Source organism: Serinus canaria, chromosome 7, assembly GCF_022539315.1.
Source record: "Serinus canaria isolate serCan28SL12 chromosome 7, serCan2020, whole genome shotgun sequence".
Lineage (NCBI taxonomy): Eukaryota > Metazoa > Chordata > Aves > Passeriformes > Fringillidae > Serinus > Serinus canaria.
In genome coordinates, this window is record NC_066321.1 from 7,233,256 (window position 1) to 7,255,601 (window position 22,346).

General features: G+C 42.6%; 1 protein-coding gene across 1 annotated transcript in view; it reads right to left on the bottom strand.

The window, feature by feature from the left end:
- Positions 1–21,689, bottom strand: part of GPR39 (G protein-coupled receptor 39) — a 73,220-nt gene extending 51,531 nt beyond the window's left edge. The window contains exons 1-2 of the mRNA XM_009087801.4: positions 21,519–21,689; positions 20,434–21,445 (exon numbers count right to left, since the gene is read on the bottom strand). Of these exons, the coding sequence (XP_009086049.3) occupies positions 20,434–21,298 (865 nt within the window). The 5' untranslated portion in view covers positions 21,299–21,445; positions 21,519–21,689. The remainder of the gene's footprint in view (positions 1–20,433; positions 21,446–21,518) is intronic.
- Positions 21,690–22,346: the final 657 nt, after the last annotated feature.

Sequence of the window (22,346 nt, forward strand, 5' to 3'; positions counted from 1 at the left end):
TGATTTCCAAAATGTAAATAACCATTTTGTCCTCTGACAGGATTGTGTTAGTATTTCCCAAGGGAGAAGATATTCCTGCTTGAAAATACAATTCAGAAAACACTTTCAAGGCTACTCTGAAGCAGAGGGGAGAACATTCTTTCACAGACATGAGAGGTATTAACTATTTTCCATTATCTTGCTAATTGTCTCATAACATCCCAGCAGTGTTTATTTTTCTTAGTGCAATGCAACTGAATTACATCTGAATGGGGAGTAATTAAACTAGTTAGCTCTTTTTATTTTGTCTCCCTTGCAGACACAGACCTAATTTGGGTTCATCTTGAATGCTGTTGCTATAATATGAGCTGTACTTGGAGCTGAACAACAGAGGACGTGGAGTAGTAGTTTAACCTGCAGGGCAATTTGGGAAAAGAAACACAGAAAAATCCCAGATAAATGGAATGAGAAAGGCTCCTCTGATTGGATTAGTATCTTTTCCTTCAGAGCACAAGACCTTCAGCAGGGAAACTATGGATTGTGTCTCAGAAATTAGCTAATTTGTAGGGTTTTTTTGCTTGTGCTCATAGCCTAGACCAGAAGCAGTGATGGAGCCTGCAAAGAGAGTGATCAGGAGAGGGGGGAATGAACCCAGAAATGGATGCAGAGATGTCACAGAAGTGTCACAGAAGGCAGCAGCCTGAGAGCTGTGGGCAGCTCCAACTCCCCACTGCCAGTCCACACTGCACAGGTCCCTCCTGCCAAGGGTGAGCAGAGCTCAGCCTGGGTCAAGTGCACAAAGAGGAGTTGGTTTAAAGCAGGTCTCACACTGCAGTGGGAGGTCACTCTGCCCCAGTGCTGGGAACAGCTCTTCTCCTTCACCTCCCCTCTGACACAGAGGCACTTTCTGGGTGGCTCCCCCAGCAGCCAGGGACAAGTGAGCCCTCAGGGGCTGCCTCTGCTGGCTGAGCTGCCCCACTTGCACACACTGAGCTTTCCTGGTGTGGCTTGAGGCACCCCCAGCACTCCCACAGACTTTTCCTTGTGAGGGTGTGACATCTTTCAGCTTGGATTTCTTTTCCCTCTTGGCATCACAGAGTTTGTCACTCAGTCAGTGGTTGATGTCATTTTTATGTTTGGAGAGGAAATTAGTCAGAGCTCAAGGATAACACAGCAGTGATTGCTGGTACCCCACAGGTACCAGAGAAATGACATTATTGTGTATTTGTGGGACTTAAGATGTGTCACCACGGATGTGCCACAACCCTGAGAGCCCCAGAACTGGGCTGTGCCCTCAGTTCTCCCTTCTCTCTGCCCTAGATGGGTTTGCTGCTTATGGGTGGGAGGAACAGGGCACACCTCAACTGTTCATCCTGCAGATGAAAAAATTGGCTTTAGCTTCTTGGCATACCTGAGGCTTCCTTTTCCCACGTGATGAACTGTTTTGTGACCAAAATAACTAAACAACAGAATGGTTGGTATAAATACCTCTAGTTTGATGAGGAAAGAAACCCCCTCCCCACCCCCATCCTTTCCCTTCCTGCTCTCTCCCTATAAATGCCTGGTCACCCCACACTCAGCCCCACTTCAGACAGTAATAGGGAATAGAGAAACACAGCAGGAAGGAAGGACAGGATGAGAACTAAAATACTGAAGAAATGGAAGAAATTACTTCTTTCATCAGGAGATTTTCTACCAAAAACAGACAGAGATTTTTTTAATTTTTGTTTTGTTTTGTTTTAAGGACAGCCCTTGAGCTCAAGCCTAGAGTTTAAATGAGAATCAAGAAGAGCTGGTTTTAAATCAATCTGTTGAAATCCATTCCAGAATAAGCTGCTTACATGGTTTGTAGAATTCATGTATAAATGGGAAGAAGGAAAATCTAGCACTGGAAGTCATAGGAAGAAGCTTGTTGGACCGTGTATACCCTATTAAAAAAAAGGGATGTAGAAAGTAACTAGCCCATCAAATTACTTTTGGTTTGAATGTGGTGTTTGTAAATTTGCTCCAAACTGAAAAGCCCCTGTTAATTTAAAGCATTCTTCTTAAAACCGAGCAACAAATCAAGCTCAGTCTTACATGGTAAAGATATATTGCTTGGTGTCATTAAGAATATTTTCTGTAAGAAATAGAGCAATATGACAGTGAACATATCATTGACAAATTTACCTATAGATCTGTATTATGACAAGCATAAAAATCTATCCACACTACAATACAGCCCTTTATAATAGGTTTTGATAGCTGAATATATAGAAGCTGTCATGAATACAAATGGAAGGAATCCTGCTTTCCAGCTATTCTGCAACACAAATCTTTTTGTGTGTCACTGAAATAATTTCTTCTGCTTTTTAAAAGAAAAGAAAAAGATACTGGGAATGTACTTCTCGTTCCAGCTACACCATTTGAAGCTCTTATCCAATTTTTCCCTAGAAAAAACACAGAGAACCTGAGGGCAGAGTCCCTGAGTATAAGGGCTAGAAATTTAGCAAAGTTATTGCTAGTAAACATGTTTATTTCACCGGGTGTAAAGAACAAAACTTAAATCGTTAAATATAATTGTAGTGATGGTGTCATTGGGACAGAAAAACTTAAGGTATGGGCTGGGGGAATTAAATTTAATGCTATATACTTTTTATTCTGGGTGAAGAAGGAAGAAAAGAGTTTGCTACTACTGAGCAGTGAGAAAACTGCTGTTCCATAACTGTGAAGGGCTAAAAATAGCTATCATTTTAGAACCCTAATTACAAGCAAGTTAAATAAAAAATAAGCCTGGCCATACTGTAAGCAAAATATATGCATACACTTTGGTGTGTGGTGGTGAGACATGGAAAAAGTGTTTTAAAAAGAGAAATCTCCACTGGTTCTGCAAAAGAAATAGAGGCATCTGGACAGCAGGATAAAAATCTGAAGTTGTAAAAGCTTTAGTTGAACTCAGAATCCAGACTTATGAAAGGAATAAAATCTTTACTATGCTGTGGATGGGCAATTTCCCATAAAGAAAACCTTCTCCTGTCCAGTGCTTTAATACTTACTGTGTTTCAGATTATCTTCATCTGTAACCCTTTAGAAGTAACACAGCTTTATGAAGCTGGCACCTCTTTGTCTAACCAGAGAATTAAAAATTCCTCTTAGGCTGGGCTCCAAAACCAGAGTGCTGACAATATTGGCCCTTCCTCAATCGCATTGTGCACACACCTCTGGTCAACAGACTTGGGGCTGAAACTGTCCTGCCTGCTGGAGGAAGAGCACAAGAGCCATAAAAAACCCTATTATGGCTGGGATGTAAGAGAGAGCCATAGATTTTATGCACAGAGTACATTCCTGGCTTATAGAGCTTTATAAGCTACAAAGAGGTTGTTGTCTTTGAAGCATAAAGTGGTGGACACTTGGCAGTCACTTTTGGTCTTATGGGCATCCAAGGGGAAAACAACCTCTGTCAAATTGAGTTGGTTGCCAATTGGCTGATGAGAAGCTCAAAATTACCCCAAAATGTGCATTTCCAGCCCAGAAAACCCAAACCACATCCTGGGCTACATCAAAAGAAACACGACCAGGAGGGTGAGGGAGGTGATCCAGCCCCTCTACTCCACTCCCATGAGACCCCACCTGGAGCTCTGGGGCCCCAGCATTGAAGGATGTGGAGTTCTTGAGTGATTCTAGAGAAACACAGAGAAAATCAAAGCATTTTGGTTTTCTCTGTAACCTGGTTTAGTGCTGGGTGTCCCTGCCCATAGAGGATAGTTGAAAAGAGATTGTCTTTAAGGTCCATTACAACCCAAAACATTCCACAATTCTATGAAATCACAGCTTATATAATCACATTTTCCACAAATAAACTAATAAATTAAAGGCAGGGAAGACTTCAAAGAAATTCCCTCTATTATCTGCAGGGTACACTGCTGATCAGCCAGCTGGGGAGAAATAGAGTGCAGGTAGGGAAAAAGGAAAACCAGTCTTTAAAAATTGTTTAATTACTCATTTTTGGACTCAGGTCAAGTGCCATGAGTGAACTGCTTGCCTTTATCCCATTTAGAGATCTCACATGTTTGTTCATTGCTCATTGACCCAGAGCTGGCACATTGGTGGGAGACAGAGAAAGGAAGGGAAAGGAGAAAGAGGTTTCAGCTTAATTTCTTCCCATATGGATATCATAGGCTCAGAAAACCTGCACTATCAGCATCAGATGATGGTCTTTTCAAAAGTCCAAAGTGTCTGTGCAGCAAGCATTGAAGTGACACATTCTGGAACTCCCCAGAAGTGGCTGTTCCTGGGGAGCGATGTGTGCCTGAATCAAACTGTGTGGATTCTCCACTCTCTTCATTCCATCACGTTCCTTTGCACATGGAACTGCATATCAGAAATGATCCAACTCAGGACACTCCATGTTTCTATGATTCCATAAGGCCTACACTCCATGTGCCAGGGGATGTTTACCCTCCTGCATGCATCAAGTTTAGTGCACCAGTGTGTCTGAACGTGCAGCTCCATGAACAAACAAAGCTGCAGGCTCTCCGTGCCTCACTCCAAAACACAATCAGACAAAACAGACTCACCCAGGAGAGCTGCAGTCAGTCCATTTGGAAATACAACTGCCCATCAATGACAAACCAGGGGCTCTCTAAAGCAAACAGTTGGGCTCAAGATGGAAAAAATAAACGCCTCCCAACAGCTCCATGCTCAAATGAAAGAGAGGAAGTGCTTAAAGCAGAAAAGTCCCATATCTAAAAGAGATAAAAATGAAGACTCTTCAAATGCAGATCAGGGAGAGATGAGGTTTTGTAACACTGCCAAGGGAGAAATACAAACAGGCTGCACTTCAGAGCCTCAGCGCAGGTTCTATTAAGAAGTTTTCTTCAGAGAAGCAAAGCCTTTGTCTAGTCTAATCTGCAAATACACAGAAGTTATTTTTCCTCTGAGCAGCTACAAGCTGGTGCAAATAATCCTCTTCATCTTCCAACACCAGCAGCAGAGGTGGCTGACAATGAATGTCTGCTAGCAGCATTTCTTGCTACTCAAATCCATCTGCCTTTGACAGCCTAATGCAGCTCATTTTCATCTAGTAACCCATGATCAACATCCTAAAAAATGCAACACATGTTGGAGCTCCTGGTAATCATGAACTCTTCAAACATAAATAATTGTTCTTACAATGAAGATTCTTGCATGTGCATTTTCAGGAAAAGCTAAAACTTGCTCCACAGTTGTCATGGAGCCTCTGGTTTTCAGAAGCAGCTGGGCCACTTTTCTATTGTAAATAAACATTTCTTATCTAGTTTCAAAATATTTGGTTCATGCACTTAAAAAGTAACTGCTCTGTTAGTAAACGTTAGGGGAGATCAGCTTAAATGTCAAATTTCCTTCTCACCATTCTTTCTGGCTCTATGTAGATTTTGTACCTTTTGAGATGGAAATTACTTGTTCTTGTCTGCACAGTGCATCGACAGCAGGACCTGGTGTCAGACTGGGTTCCAAAACACTGTTTGGTGATAAATAAACTTCAGTTACATCACTAAAGTACCCACATTTATATAACTCAGTCTCAGTACTGCTCCTGCAAAGCCAGGAGAGGCTGCCTGATGTCGTTGCTCTCAGAAGCTGGTGGTTCTAAATGAGGAGCATACAGGTGCTTTGAATTTTTTTTTAACTTGTTATTATGGCATAATAGGTTGCTTGCAGATTTAAATTTTATTCATGAATTTTCTGCACACCTGCAAAATGTAGATTTATTTTAGCTTGTCTTTTTACAACTGGTCTGAGGATGAAATGCAACTTTGCCATAAAGTTCACCAGCTGTAGAATTTTTCTTCTTCTGTCCCATAATACTCCTTAGATGAGGTTCAAGTGCATCAGCAGGGAAGTTTCAGAGCAAATTCTTTTTTTATTTTCTCACAGCTTTTAAGTGGTCTATGTTCCTCTCTGGGTACCTACACAGAATTTGCAAATACTAATGGGAGCTCTGTGTGTGTTCCTGTGGGAAGGTAAACCTGATACTGAAACTCTGCTCTGCTAGGTGCTCACATCAACAGTTTCATTTGTTTTGGCTAGAGGTGTCTATGATTTAGTCATTAATCCCAAAATAGAATTTTCGCACTGAAGTGATAGTTCATCTAAAATGGTGCTACAACATTTAAAATAATAATATTGTGTTTAAGAATCTCATAGTTTGTTTTCCTCCACACAAAATTTTACATGCCTTTAGGGACAGCTATCAAGCATGAGGAAATAAAGTGCTCCCAGCCTAAAGAATACTCCAATTACACCTTAAATTACGTAAATCTAGTGAGTAACTTTTAACCAGGTTAAAGGTGCTTCTGTTCAACAGCCAGCTTATTAAAAAAGGCACAACAAGGAACAAGCCTGAAAAATCTCCCCACCCTCACAGTCCTGAACACCTCCAACTGCAGCCAGAGTCAGTTCACCTTTCTGCCTCTCTTTCCACACCCTGAGGACAGGTGGTTGGAGAGAAAAGAAGATGCAATTTTTGCAAGGATGGAGCTAGAGAGAGCAGCTTAACCTGCTTGGCATTACTGACAATACAGCCTCTACAGGCAAGTGGGGAATAAATTCTCATTAGCCCAACATAACAGGGAAGGCTAAAGCATACAAGTCACTTTATGATGATCTGCTGGAAAATAACTGTCAGCCAAAGCACCCTGATCCACCTGGTGTCACAATAAAGCAAAGTGGCTTCACCCCTGTTAAATTTTATATGAAAAACTGTTTTGTTCTGCTCAAGCTATCAACTTCTAATTTAATTATGCTGAATATTGAATTCTACTTGTGTAAACACAAATTGTCAATACATTATTTCGTGCCTAAGGATTTTAGGTCCTTTCCTGTGAGACAATGCATCACACTTTATTGAATATCTATAGCATTGACCAATTTTTCTTCTTTGCCTGTATACCAGAACTACTTATTGTAAAAAACTTCATTTATAACTCAGATGATGACAAAGATATGTCCTCAATGTTATTTCAAGGATATGCTTAAAAAACCCCCAAACTTTTAGTAATAAATAAGTTCCATGTTCATAGGATAGAAAGCAGAATAATTACTCAACTGCTTTGAATAAATTGTGGTACTCTAATGCTAATCAGCTTTAGTAACCTCAAAAAAAAGGAAGTGAATGTACATTCATTTATATTCATTAACTAGGCAGGTTTTCTATTTCAGGAAAGCAGAAGGGTTATCATGAGACTTTTGTTTCTATTCCTCCCATAGAACATCAGTCTTTGGATCAAAAGCATGATGTTTCACTTTAAACTGATTTTTTCATGCCTCAGAATTTTCTCCTCAAAACCACATTGAGCAAAAATGATCAGAACCATCAATACATTAAAATAGTAGGAAAATTAAATAAAGAAGATTTGAACCCTAGGGACACTTGGATTTCTCAGTGCTGCTTCAAGGGATAAAGAATTTGAAAATTGTGATGTAAAGATGGCAATTATTCCTGACCTGAAATGACTTGAAAGCAGAGTTCAGTAGAGTTCAGTCAGCAAGGTTTTTGTCACCCAAAGTCTGAAATGCTTTTAGCCCCACTGAATTCAGTGTGGTGCTCTCCAATGAACTCTGCCAAGTGTGGTGTTTGCCCACTCTCCAGGCTCTTGGAGCTGTTGCTGGACAAGTCTTTTCCCAAAACGTGCCTGGTTCTACTTAAAGGCTGAACCAAACAAGCCAAAACCCCTCCCTGCTGCTCACTGAGTGCCCTGAGGCATGGCAAGAGAACTGGTGAGAGTGGCTGCTCCTAACCAGTCAAATAATGTAAAGATGTAATATATAATGTAAATACATAAATACATCTACACACATATGGGGTATCTGAAGACACAGGCTATTTCAGCACTCCCTGGTGCCAAAAAAGTCACATTTTGTGGCCACATGAACCCTGAGGCATGCCAAGGTCAAATACCACAACATGTATACACTTAAGGGAGGGTTTGCTAATCAGTGCCAATCAGAGAGTAAAATATTCCTTCAATGTGAGCAGGAAAACTCAGGTCATCTTGGCTTCTCTTGAGCCATTCAGTACAGCTGACCAACTGCTTTCTTCTGCAGGACAGGCTAGTGAGCAGCAGAGGCAAGGAACACACCATAAATTCACTTTCAGAGTGAGAAAAAACCCTTCCCAATGACTGCTTTGGGTTCTAAGGCAAAGGGAATGAGAAAATGAAGCATCAGGAGACATCACAGAAAAATACATATTTTCCTCTTGTCTTTGTGGTTCTTAATTGGGGGGGGGGGAATGCTTTGTTTTGGTTGGTTCATTTGGTTTAATTTGGTTTGGGTTTTGGGGTTTTTTTTTGTCATTTTTAAGGCAGCAGTTCTGCATTAGAATGTAGCAGAACATCCTGCTATGGATGAAGCACACTGGCCAAGGGGTCAGGCTATCTGTTTCAAGTAATATAAGACAATTCAAGTGAAAAGTGATGTATCTGAAAGACAGAAAATAAAATGCAGAGCTTTATTACCAAGAAGCTGAACCAGAAAATAGCATCCAAAGAAATACAGGCAATTCAGTAGTAAGGAGAGAAGGAAATTCACCTAAGCACTGCCATGGACAGGAGACCCAGCAGGGGCTCAGGCTACATAATGAGAACTATTCCCTAAGACTACCTGGACCAACATCAAATACCTTTAATTTCCACTGATGCCTATTAAATTGAATTAATGCAGTGGAGCTGTCTGGTACCCCAAGAGGCCCCTGGCACAAGTGGCAGTTCCAAGAGCAGAGCATTCCTGTCTGGATTCCATTCCCAGGCAGAAACATCAGTGTCTCATGGAAGGCTTGCAGGAGCCCACTGTGGCTCCCTGACACTGGCCATGCAGGGTGGGCAGGCTGCCTTCCTCCTGACATCTTAACAAATTCAGGAGCAATTCTTCACCTTGATTGTTAAAGAGTAAAACCAAAACAACCGTAATCAATTACAGCATTCAAGGCCCAGGAGGAAATTTAAAAACGAGCTCTCAAGGTCAGGGATTCAGTGGAAATAGATCTTGGCTGACAAGAGGCAGAGCTTCCCTGAGCTGGTGGCTACATCTGCAGGACAACTGCACCACGTGCATTTTCAGCATGTCAGAGAAGCAAACAGGAGCACGTGGAGCAGATTGGCAGCACTCAGAAGGGTTAACCCTCAATTCCATGACAGAACTTAACCCAAATAAGGTCTATGATACCGAGTCTGAACGGAGAAGAAATCAATTCTGGTTCCTACGTGTAGGATTTCACCACTTGATTAGAGAAAGAAATGAATCTTTAAAGCATACTTACAGGAAAGGTATTTTCCATTTGCATGAAAGTTAATGAAATCAAGTCTTCTGTGCCTGTTTGAGGATTTCATCTATTTGAATTATGCAAATATCAAATATAGCTTCATTGTATAAAACTTCAAAATGAGAATGCTATCCATAATATCCACGGGGGCCAAAATTATATCCCCACTTCCCAAACTTAACATTGTTTCACTGAAGGCCAGAAAGAGGTTGTGAGTTTGTCCTACAGCATTGTGTTCCAGCTATGACAGTCAATTTAGAGGACGTTCCTGCCTGTCAGCAAATAAGCATTAAGTCATTTCAAATTTCACCTCCATTTGATAAGGTTAAAGCAATTCTCTCGTGGAGACAGGGGCTCAGAGGCAGGGTTTGAGTGGTAGTCACCAGGCACAGGGGGGCTGACAGCCACGTGGGCTTGGAGGAGGGCACCAGAGCAGCCTGGCAGAGTGCAGCAAGAGGAGGAGCAGCATAGGGATATCTTATCCCTGATTCAGAGACCAGAACACGAAGGAAATGGTTCCTCCACCTTCAGGCAGAGATCTGGAACTTGTGTGGTCTCAGGCTACCTTCCTCAAAGTTTCCTTTTGGCAAAAGGTAGTTGAAAGGTATCTGAAATGTTCAGCTTTTTTAGGCTTGCTGGACCTTGCAAGTTCAGCAGTCTCCCAAAGGAGGATGCAGAGTCACACAGGCCACACCAAGAAGCACTGAACATGACTTTTCCATTCCAGCCTTTTCCTTCCAAACCAGCAGAGTCCTTGGCTTTATGGCCAGAAATGTGTCTCCACTCCCAGCACAGGCAGACTTGCAGAAATGATCACATTCTGTACCTCTGAAACTGAACGAGTTCAGTCTCAGTCTCTGCTTGGAAAGCTGTCCCTGGCCATGTCCTTCTCATGATTAGAAATTTTCTCATTTCTGTCTGTACTCATTCATGGCCCCTATAGACCTATTAGTTCTTGTGCCAATGCTCTCATTTAGATCAATGCAGAGAACATGGCAGTATTTTGTAATATCAGAGTGTTTGCACTGTAGGACAATGTTTCCTAAATTGTCAATATGTTCTTAGTAATAGAAAAGAATGCATTCAGATGTTGGCTTGGACCAGGAGACAAATAGAGAGGGGACATTTAAATTCCAAGTTGCTATCAAAAAGCTTTTTAGAATTCAGTAGATGTCTATATGAGCAGGAGGCAGGAAAAGGGAAGGGAATCCAGCCAATGGAAAGCTTCAGTCTCCAGACATTAACTTTAAACAATGAGTTCCCAAGGCTGCCTCCAAGTACACCAGGTGGGGAAAAGCTTCCAAGAAAGGGCACAAGGGAAGCACTGAAGGCAAGAAGAGGAATACAGTCACAAACCTCCACAGGCACAGACACTGCTCAGCTGAGGGGGGATGGCTCTTTGTACCCACCAGACCAGCAGTTTCAGAACTTTCTCATTTTGCTCTCCTATTGCTGTTTTTTTTTTGTTTGTTTGTTTGTTTGTTCTTTTTATAGCAAATCTATAGTCAGCATGGGTTTAAAGCTCTTTAAATGTAGACTTAGTCAAGGGTACACCAACTTTCAGACTCCAGTCTCTAGCTGAAGAGGAAGGTGTGCAGGCTGGATGGAATATTCTTGCTCTGCAGCTGTAGGCAATTGCAAACTGCTTGACATAACCTGACTGAAACAGGCTGGGCTCCTTGGGCAGAGTCTGAACGAGCTTAACATGCCAGGCTTCACCCTCTGCACAGTGAGATCAGGCTGATTGTGCCCAGAGTCACTCTGCATACAGCTGTTTCTCAATCCCTTTTGCAAGGCTTTCAAACCAGGGTACAAACCAGATCTTCCTCTTTCCTGCCCCACTGTACTTACAGATAACTCAAAGCCAGCTGAATTCTTCTGTTTGCTACATTAAACAATGCAATCTCCTTTTAGCTTCTGTGAAAGATCTGTCTCCCCATCCTCCAGCCACCTTGGTAGCCTCTTTTTCCTCCAACCTCAATATGGGTAGTTACACGTGGCATTTTTTCAAAAGTTCAAGTTTAAAAATAAATCTATTCTAAACCATTAAACTTCAGTAGCTAAGTTACTCCTCTAGAATCATCATCCAAGATGTCAAAAGTTTGAAAATGCCAATACATGCTTTCACACACTTTGGCAGAAGCTGATGCCATCATTACTAGCACTGAGGCTTAAGCATTTTGGCTTTCAAGACAAATCCCTTAACAATCCCTTAAACACCATCTTATGAACGCCTGTAACACAAACCATTTCACCCATTTTGGACAAGCATTTCTTTCAAGCAATCAGAAGGGTCTGCTGAGTAAACCTATGACAGAGAGTCAGAAGGCTTTTAGCAATTTCACTGTCTGAAGGACAAGGGCAAACACCAGCGTGCTTGCTTTTGACTTCTGTTTGACCTTCATCACACAAGGCTGGTTCTTATCTCCTGGTTAAAACCTGACATGTTAGATAGAAGTTATGTTCACAAGACTGTTTGAATATCTGTGTACTCTGCTGCTGACATACTGCAAACCTTAGCTACCTTGAAAGTTTTATTCTGATTTTTGGTTCAGTCTTAGCAGATTCAAGAACTCTCTTCTACAGATATGTTTAAGCATTACTAAGGGATTGGTGAGGACCTTTATTCTCAGTGCCTTTATGGGACAAATGTCAGCTTCATTTTCAAACTCAGGGAGCTCAAATGTTGTCATTATTGGAGAAAGAGACAATGTGAGGCACAGGAATTATAACATCAGCAAGTACTGGAGCTTATCAAACAAAACACATTTTGGTGTACACACGACAGAGGTAAGTAACACACCCAGAAATTTACACCCTTTTTTTCTTGAAAAATTTACACTTAAGGGGCAGAAGGATGACACTAAAAATAAGCAGAATTTGAGGAAGAGCATTTCAATCCCTTTTCTTCCTCTTGTCTACTCAAAATTTTGGTTCTACCATCTTAAAAAGCTCATGTTCCCATTCCTGGCTGAAGGAAGACATGCCTGGTTTTGCATGGCATACATACAGAAAGTTCCATATTGAAAGCAGACATACTGGGACAGACCTGGGACTACCCATTAATTTCTCTCTATGATGATCCCACATGGAGATCTGCAGGAGAAGGAACCAGGGATTTTCCTGTTCTATTCACATCAAGGTCTTGGCAGCCAGCAGTATCAGGAGTTTCTAGAGTGGAGATTATATCTTGTTCTTGTCAGCACTATCCTTCAAGGTTATATTTAACCTCTTTTAGGATCTCTTTTTTACATCTGGCCTCCACAACAGCGAGTTTCACAATTTAAATTTTGTGCCTTATGGTAAAAGGACTATAACAATTGCAGTTACAGCAGTCTAATAGAAGGCATAGGCATATTCTGAACTGCAGGGGTTTGGTTATGAAGGAGCAATCAAGAAAGTCTTCTAATATGTCTTCAAATCAAAATCACCTTCAGCAGCACCATACCAGACATACCACAAAAAGTCTGGGCATGAGGTGGCTGTTCATTTAGCTGTGTAAGAAAATCATTACCCTGAACAAAAACCAAGCTGGAATAATATATGGAGGAGCAAATCAATGTGGATTTGCAGAAATACTGCATGAACAAGGACAAAATATTTACACTACCCTCTGAAAGGGGCTGAGCTCTTTTGCAAGGTTCAGCAAGAGATTGGAGCAGATGCTGCCTAATCAAACATGGGAAAAGAAAGCCATTTACACCGAGGACAAGGATGGATGGCTAAGAAATGTTATCTTCTCTAATGAACCCCTGTTGTTTTTATAGTGATGATTAAAGTTCAGTTTCCTGGTAATTGTTACACATGTGCCCCTGTTTGCAGGTGGCTGTCAAGTGCTTTCTGAGCACTCAGAGAACTCTCCCTGCATGCTTCTGTAACAACACACACCTGCTGATGGATCCCCAACTCTAACCTCATATCTGCATTTCAACTTAAATTCCTTATTCTAAAAATTGATAAGAACAAATACGCTGGGTGCTTTTAAGAGGGAATTAATGCAACAATGAGAAGCTTACAGACAGCTTAAGAGGAAACATGGAAAAATTAGCTCATCACAGTACCAGACCTCTTTCTCAGTTTCACCTTTCCTTGAAAGTCACAATTCATAAGATTAAAAGGTTCTTGGCAGACTCATTTTATTCATAATATTCTGGCCTTGATATTTCTCATCCATGAACAGCAGAGATCAGAAGGATAACTGCTTTCTCACCTAAGCAGTATAAGCTTATGATACCCTCAAAAAAGGCTGGAAAACTGCTATAGCACACTGTGCCAAATAGAATTTGAAATCTTTCCTGTTTTTCTTCAATGGTTTAGGAACTCACCTGCTACAATGAAAGGGAAGAAAACTTTAAGATGTTGGTCACTTCTCAGTTTCTTACAGAAATGTCTGCAATAAACCAAGAAGTTATGTAGGATAATCACAGAACCATAGAATGGTTTGGGTTGGAAGGGACTGTGAAGCTCATCTTGCTTCAACCCCCTGCCATGGACAGGGACACCTTCCATCAGACCAGGCTGCTCCAAGCCCTGTCTCACCTGGCCTTGGACACTTATCCAAGTCCCTTTGGAAGGCATCCTGTCCTTCAGCTGTGCCAACCACACCCCTCAGCTTGGTGTCACCTGCAGATGTGCTGAGGGTGCACCCAGTGTGACACTCTGTGTCATTAAGAAAATAAATAGCAAAATTGAAAGCTTCACTAACAGATGCACAGATAATAAAGTTCTTCCCCATTAAAATTCACAGGCTTGCAATCATTGTTAAAAGATAATGGCCCCAACATCAGATAGGAAAACAAAAGATTTAATTACTGGAACTGTGGTATAATTTGAATATGAAACAACAGAGGATTAGATAATGCATTTAGCTTTCACAGGTGAAGATTCCAATAAATTATCTGTGAACTTCCCACAAATGACTCCTACCTACTGAAACTGGGGAGTTGCAAGAGCAATCTACATTTGAGATGGCATCTTGCTCAGAAGAGAGAGCAAGAAAACAGAGAGAAACTGGGAAATTAATGCTTGAGGCAGTATTCTCTTGACCAAAGAATAAGGGCAGTAGAAGTCAATCCACTTCATACCTGTAGCAGCATCTGTGTTTCTCCAGTTTGAGAGAAATAAAACTTCCTGTTTTCTTATCCACTCTGAAGAAAAAAGACATTTCCCAAGGCTTTTACTTGTAAAAAAACATGTCTTGGGGAATTTGCCATGATACAGAGTGTATTTTCCAGAAGCTGAGGTGACACAGCCTGTCCTCAACTCCAAAGGCAGCAGTCCCCTGCCTGTTTCTTGGCTCAGGTTGCCACAGTGAGGGATATTGCCTGAACTTAATTCCTTCTCTTAGCATTTACCTAGGAGTGCCAGAAGAACCAAGGGCCACTAGGTTTATTAACTACAGCTTGTAAGAGAAAGAGAGAGATATTAATAATATTAAATTTAGGGCCAACACTGGTAATGGTCCTTAATGAGGCTTAAAGACTTTGGGCAGCTGTTAGTACAGGGCACAAGTACTTTAGGAATCTTAGCTGGGCACTTTTTCTCTGGGCAGCACAGATGCTGAAGCATAAAGAATCAAAAGCTGTAGGTCCCTACAGACCAGGTGAAATCCCAGTTTCCTTGTAGGCATCAGGTGAAAGACAAGAGCGTGGCCACAACTCTAACAAAGCACCAGTAAAGTACTCATTGTCCTCATGCAAAACCAGCACTCAGGTGTCCCCAGAGACCCTATCTGCCAAGGTATCATGTATGGGGAATTATGTGAATCACATTAGTGATGAATCTGCTCCTCTGACTACAGTATTTGCAGGGGGAGGTTGTTTTCAAAGCTGCAGACTTTTCATGCTGAAGCAATTTTTAAGTACTCCAATGCAAAGTGTAATCACACATTGATTTTTCCATTAAAACTACAGAAATCTTAAATACCTTGGGGGTGCTGGCCTCAATTAGTCCCTATTCTTCGATTCTATTTCTCTTGGTGCTGTTTTGCCATCCCTCAGTGTAGGAGGAAAAGAAGAGTGTCCACTTATGCTGAAAGCACAATCTTCTATTACATGAGTCCAGTTAAAAGCAGGAGTGGATAAATTGCTTTCTGTACAATAGGAAGGCAAATTATCCTGGGCTCTCCCCATGTTCCTTTTTAAATTGCTGTGTGGGAAACCTGAACATGTCTGGATTTTGGAAGTTTCCACTGAGCCTATTTTACTGGGTTGTTTTTTTTTTTTTAACTGGCAGAAGTTCCCCCACTCTTCAGAGGAGATTATTTGTACACAATTGCCCTGAGAAGCCATCATCCCTCAATGCAGCCTTTCCATTGTCACCTGTTGAATAGCTGAGCTTCAGTTTTGTGCTGCCAGCATTCAACAGCACTGATTGGTTTTGCCACTGACACCAGGTTAATGCTTTTGCAGAGAAGAGGAAGACAAATTTTAACCATCACCAGCAGGAAGATAATTGGCTTTTATCACTTTTCCAAGAAGCAGGACCTAGAAGAAAAAACTTACTAGTTACAGAGGGTGGATGCCCCATACACCAGAGTGGCCAGGCCCTGGTCTGTTGGTCTAAGTGTCCACCCATTTCAGTGCACTGAGCCTCCTACTTGTCTTGTGGAATTCAAAGCCCTGCTCAGGAAAACATATGGATGGAATCACCATACAAAACAGAGAGAGATTAAAATCATATCCAGTGTACTCATCTTCAGACTCATGTCTGCAGCAAGGTGCCTGAATAAAGGCAGCGCGATGGAATGATTGAAGAATTGAACCAAGAGGAGTCAATGAAGCTGAGTTTAAAGAACGTGGGCTGGAGCTGTGCTCTGGAATCTCATAAATTAGCTCATTCTTTTCATTTTTGTTCTATCCCTAACCTTTAGCTTTTTCAGTAGGGAAAAACCCAGCCAAATTCCAGCCCATGAAGAAGCATCTAATTTTCCTGTAACAGAAGTCTATTGTCAAATTACACTGTGCCTGAGTCATACCTAGATGACAACCATGCCTTTTTCACAACTACTTGAAGTACTCTGAAGTAATTTGCCAAGTGCCTTACAAAACACACTTCTCCAGTGATCTTTGGAGAGGCTATTCCTACACATAATACCTTCATTCTGAGCAGAGCATTAAACTGCCAACAGCAGTATATGGGAAGAAAATGGTGCTCCATCTGAAGTTCTAAGAGATCCTTTGAAGTTCTGAGTCAAGGTTTTATCTAGATTCAGCTAATGGCTCAGTAAAGCTGGTCATGGTGTTCACAGAGGCTTTGGTGCTGTTATAGCATAGCATGGCATTGCTTAAACAGCCACCAAAAAAGTGGCATGGCCTTGGTCAGGTCTGACTTCCTCCTGCCCAGTTTTTCCAGCCCTTCCCTTCTACCCATTTTGGTTTTGTTTTTGTTTTTTTTCCACTTAGAGACAGGGACTCTCATTCATTCCACGGCACTCACCAGTGTCAGTAAAGCCTCTGGCTGCTCTTGTCCTGTAAAGCAGACCTGCCCTGAAGCTGTCTGTACCATACCACATCACAGGAAACCACCACTGCCACTGCCTTCAGGTTGACACTCAGTGTATTTGAGACACTTAAGTGTTACACCACATTTAAAAAATTAAAACCCCCCACTACATCGCCTTTCTCACCTGAAGGCACTGCTGTGGGTTATAACAAATTCCCTTGCCTGCTTATTAAAAGAGCTGCAGGATATCTGCTGTCCAGGCAAAATTTATCCTACATCAGATGGTCCCAAAGCAGAAAAGTTGCAGTTCTGTAGAGGTGGGAAAGAGAGAGCAGTGAGAATTTCCTGCTCACATGTCCCAGGGGAGCTGATGGTGCTGGATGGTACCAATAGGATCTCCAGCTGGGCAGGTCCAGCATCAGCTCTGGCTCCTGCAGACTGCTGCAGCTACAGCAGTGCTTCAATGCACCTCCACCAACACTTCCATAGCAGGCAGGTCACTTTGATATTTCTCTGGGTGGAACACCTCAGGAAGGACAGATGTTTCATCATGGACAGGAGACAGAAAAATGCTGCCCATATGTCAACTGGCAAAGCACCCACCATGCCCAGCAGCCCCACTCAGTGGATCTGTGGAAACAGAGGAGTGCTGCTCCAAAGGGCCAACTGAAAGTGTATAACACAGAGAAAGAGGATGTAGCAGCACGAATGGACCCTTATTTCAATGTCTGGACTGTGGTAGGCTTGAGGCTGCTTTATGCAAAATGATCAAGGCTTTTAGCAGAAGCTCAAACTGAAGCTGCCAAGGGAAACATCACAGAAGCTTTAGAACCGACCCCTTTTTCAGCTGGGATCATCAGAACTCACTTTGTTGTAGAGTCAGGCCCAGTATGATGACAAACCACCCAGCTGGTTTTGTACAAATGTCCTTCTGGACAATGACCAGGTTGGTGTAGCCATGGCCAGGGGGCAGGCACTGCTGGTGGTGCTTTCCCTCCAGCAGCTCGTGTGGAGGCTCTTCCCACACTGCTGCCCTCTTCCACTGCTAACACTTCCTGAAAAGTCTTAACTTACTTTCCTAAAGATTCTTAACTTACTTTCAGCTATGGAAGCATTTTTTTGTAATATTTACAATTATTTCATTAGTTGGAGCTCTCTTTTTTGGAATCCTTCCTTTACATTCCCTTCCTGTCCTGTGTTTGCTACAATCCACTTATAACATTTATAATCACAAGATATATGCCCTCCAAACCCACCCTTTGTGAGAGCACTCTGCTACAGTGTAGGGCCTCAGCTCAGGTGTTGGAGCAGCAAAAGGTCTCCAGAGGCATCTTGTCACCATTTAGGTGGTCACCGCCTTCATGGCCATAGGAGAAAGACAAGATCAAGTAGCCACAAAACCTAAATTGATTCCTGTCAGGGTGGGTCAAGCATATGAAGAGGTTTTAAATACTGTTAAAAGCTTACATTTCATGAAAGAGCCAAGTGTTTTCAGACTTACCCCAGCTACCCAGTTTCTACAGTGGTGTCACCCCTCCTGCAAGCATCAATACCATCTATGGCAAGTAAACTTTCAACATTTACGATTAATTTCCATGAATGTTCTCGAGTGCCACACAATAACATGACACTAAAAAAACATTGGTTCCTCCTTGTGTCATCCTCTACTTAACTTTCTCTCATAGTCAGATTTATGATTTTAATCTCCATTTTATAGAACTTATCACTTTTAACAACCAGAAGAAAATGCTAAATTGTTTTTATTGTTGTTAGATGTACAAAGACACGATGCTATACACTGTCATTTACATTTCACATTAAAAGTGAAATATGCCGTGAATGTGCAAGTATTGGTTTTAATTTGACCCATCTGTTAAATGAAAAACAAAGAGGACTTCTAAATCACAATATTTAAATTCAGCAATTTGTAAACAATTTATATGTTCATTTCTTCTGGGTTGAAACTGCCCTAAAGCATCACTGTTATGAAATCTCCAAATTAAATTGCTTTACATTGTTCTCACAATGCAAGCCAGAGTTTCTTCCTCCACAGTTTATTTAAATATTCCCCAATTTATTCCCCAAGCCAAGTAAATTAGCAAGACTTGTATTAAGAGTCTTGCCACTGAAATAATTTTGGGGAATTCACTCAAGCATCTACTGCCTCCAGAAAGCTGAGAGTACAGTGGAAGTATCAGGTACACAGGGTGGCAAATTCCCTTATCATAAAGGCCAAACCAGTTGCTTTCACTTATTCAGCACTTTTGCAAGCAGCATTGCATCTCCTATTCCATGCCAGAGCACCAGGAAGAATAATCAAGAAGGGGAGGAAAAGCCATGGTAATTTACCTCCCCCTCTCAGCCTGGCCAGGATTTGGATCTTAGGTTTGGCTTTACTGCAGCTATGGTAATGTACAAGGGGAGGGAGAGCCACACTTATCTAAGGATCCCCCAGGCAGCACTTCAAGAGCAGATCTCTTTTTCTGCTTTGTGCCACAGGTGTGTTTAGCTCCACTGCTGAACCTGATCCCCAGAAACCCACACTGTCACTGGAGTGAGGATCACAGAGCCCTTTTAATAAACCACAGATGGGGGCTCTCCACACCTTGTGAGAGGAGATGATTTCTTCATTTCATGGCCTGACACAGACCATGGCAAAAGTAGGACTAGATGAGGAAGCAGAGGATCCTCGGGGGAGAAAAAAATATTAAAAATGAGGAAAAAAAGTAATACAAAATCGAATCTACCTAAAGTTGAGGAAGTGGACAGGTGCACGAATTTCAAGTCCTTCTCTGCCATATCAGTCAGAGCACCAAAAAGCAACACAGAAATACTTGGTGTACTGTGTATTTCTATTCTAGATGGTTCATTTATTTATTACATCCAGCACCATAATAAGGGACCCAACAAAACAGGAATTAACAGCACTGCAGCCAGGACATGATTAAGGGTGCCTATAAGACTATTAGCAAACGTGGAGACTGCATGGATCACTGCCCAGAAAGATTCCAAGCTGGTGGAATGACAGCTCGATTCATTTTTTGTCTGATGAATGTGGCAAGAGAGATCAGAATCAAACATAATTTCAGGGTTACAATCCTTCAAATAAAACCAGAGGGGAAAAAAATTCAAAGGGGGCAACCGCAATTTGTGAGACCAAATCAACTCTCCAGTCCAGGTTCCTTAAAGCTCACATGCAACACAGCCACAACTGCTGAGGCTGAGAACTCCTCAAGGAGCATCCTGAATTGACAGGGAAATGCCTTCAGAGAGAGACAAGCTCAAGATCTTGCAAGACAGTCTTCCCTCCCATCAGCAGCCTCACTAAATACAGTCTTATGTGTAATTTAGTGGGAAAACTTCCAAGTGGAGATACTTTATATCCAGGCAACTGTTGCCTATTGCTACCCCAAAGGTCAAGCTGCAACAGCCTGTCACCCATATTGCTGCATGTAGGCATGTAATAAAATCCAACAGAAACAGCAGACAGTAAATTGATTTGTCCTTCTTTTCCCCTCCCACCTGTTCTAATGATAAAAAGAACCAAAAGCACAGAGAAACATCAGGCTTCCTGAAATGTAAAATCGCAACCAAAAGTATTATCCCTGATTTTTTATCACTTTCAAACCCTTTGGAAGAGCTTGGTGAGATAAAAACAGAGGTTTCTGGGCTTTCTTCCCAAGTGAAAGGAGGTAGGGAGGGAGGGGAGGCAGATGGGACATAGCTCTTACCCAGGAATAAAGTGATCTGTCTCCTGGAGCTCTTGCCCTCCGAACTTTCACTTTTCCTCAGGTACTGCTCCTGGTGCTTTTGTCCACCCTTCACTGCCACAGCCCCCTTCTTGTGGATCATCAGGGCTTTCATCATGCTGTGGCACATGAAGGTGACAGAGCCCAGCACCACGATGTACACAGCAAAGGCGCTGAAGATGCTAGCTTGGAACAGAGACCACCTGGAGGAGAGGCAGGTGCAGATGGTCATGTTGTGCTTCAGCTCAGGGATGTAGTGCCTGGGAGTAGGCTTGACACAGGAGCTGGTTCTCTGGTAGCCCTCAATGACCTCCAGGGGATATTCTGTGCCCATGGCAAAGAGCAGGGGCAGAGCCACAAGGAGAGATGTGCCCCAGACAAAGGCAATGAGCAGCTTCACCGTGCGGGGCCCGGACACGGCCTTGAACCGGAAGGGGTGGCAGATGGCCACGTACCTCTCAAAGCTGAGCGTGGCCACGTGCAGCACCGTGGCATAGCTGCAGGCCTCGAAGAGGAAGTAGTAGAGCTTGCAGGCAATGTTGCCATTGGGGGTGGAAAAGGGGCTCCAGATGGCACTGAAGAATTCCACGGGCATGCCCAGCAGGATGACCAGCAGGTCGGAGCAGGCCAGGCTCACCATGTGGTCAGTGACCTCCTTCTGCAGGTAGCCTTTCCTCTGCAGGATCCTGGTGACTTTGATGGTGATGCTGTTGCCCAAGAGGCCCGCGACAAAGATGCAGATGTAGATCAAGGCCAAGGTGATCTTGACCCACAGAGCCACCTCAAACTCCGGGACGTGGCTGTGGTCGATGAGAGAACAGTCTGAAGCGGGCGTCTCTCCTGCCATGAGCAGTCCCAGGGTGGAGGAGGTGCTCTCCTGCCCTCTCCAACTCTCAAATTCACAGAAAACAGATCCTTCCTCACTTTGCCCCTCTCCCCGAGCCAGACATGTCCGAGCAGTCAGGTATAACGAGTGTGTCTCAACCAGCCACACCTGTGGGGTTTGTTGGTTTGTGAGCAACAGCCTCTGAGTCAGAAGTTAAACAGGAAAGTGTTTCAGCTCTTACCTTTCTTTATGGCAAACACCTCTTGCTCTTTTTGGATTGTCCTCCTCCTTTCTCCACAGGAGGGTGAAGCCTCTGTTCTCCAGCCCTTCACAGTGTGAACCGCTCTGCTTTCCACATTTGTCTGTTCCCCAGCAAGCAAAGCAGCTTTTGGTCCTGGCCCCAGCAGGAGGAAGTCAGAGTCTCTGTGGTTATGCTAGTCTGTTAACCATTAACCAAAATCTTGGCCATCCTTAGTCACTGGCAGCACGGCAGGTTTCGAGAGAGGGAAAAAATTAAAAAAAAGCAAAAGCAAGCCCCTCATATCTGAAAGTCACTTCCTGTCACAGGAAAAGGTGTTTCTCCTAAAGCTGTGGTTTGATTGTCAGGCTGAGTGTGTGAATGGTGCTGAAGAGAAAGTGTCTCCTTGTGAGTTTAACATTCCCTGGGCTTCAGAATTCACTGCTGTGTGTGTTACTGCCCACAGGCTTCACTACTGCTCACAGGCTTCACTGCTTCACATTTCCTTTAATGAAGACCTCGCATCTGCAGTGCTGGTTATGGAGCCTGTGCAGCCACAGACTGATTTACATCAACAGGAGGCTCTGGTTTTCAGCTGCTAATGAACTGGTAGCTTCTTAAAATAACTGCTTTGACAGACTCTAAAGAGGCTTCTTGGAAGTTATAAAATAAGATGAGCTCTAGATTTAGACACGTGGATTCTTTCCCTTCAAATTTCCATCTTCTCATGTAAGATAACAGAAATAACCAAGTCAGTAATCCCAGTCATGCCAATACTTTCAAATAATCTGGAGTAGCAGGGATGCAAATGTTCTTCCCCCTCCTGTGTCT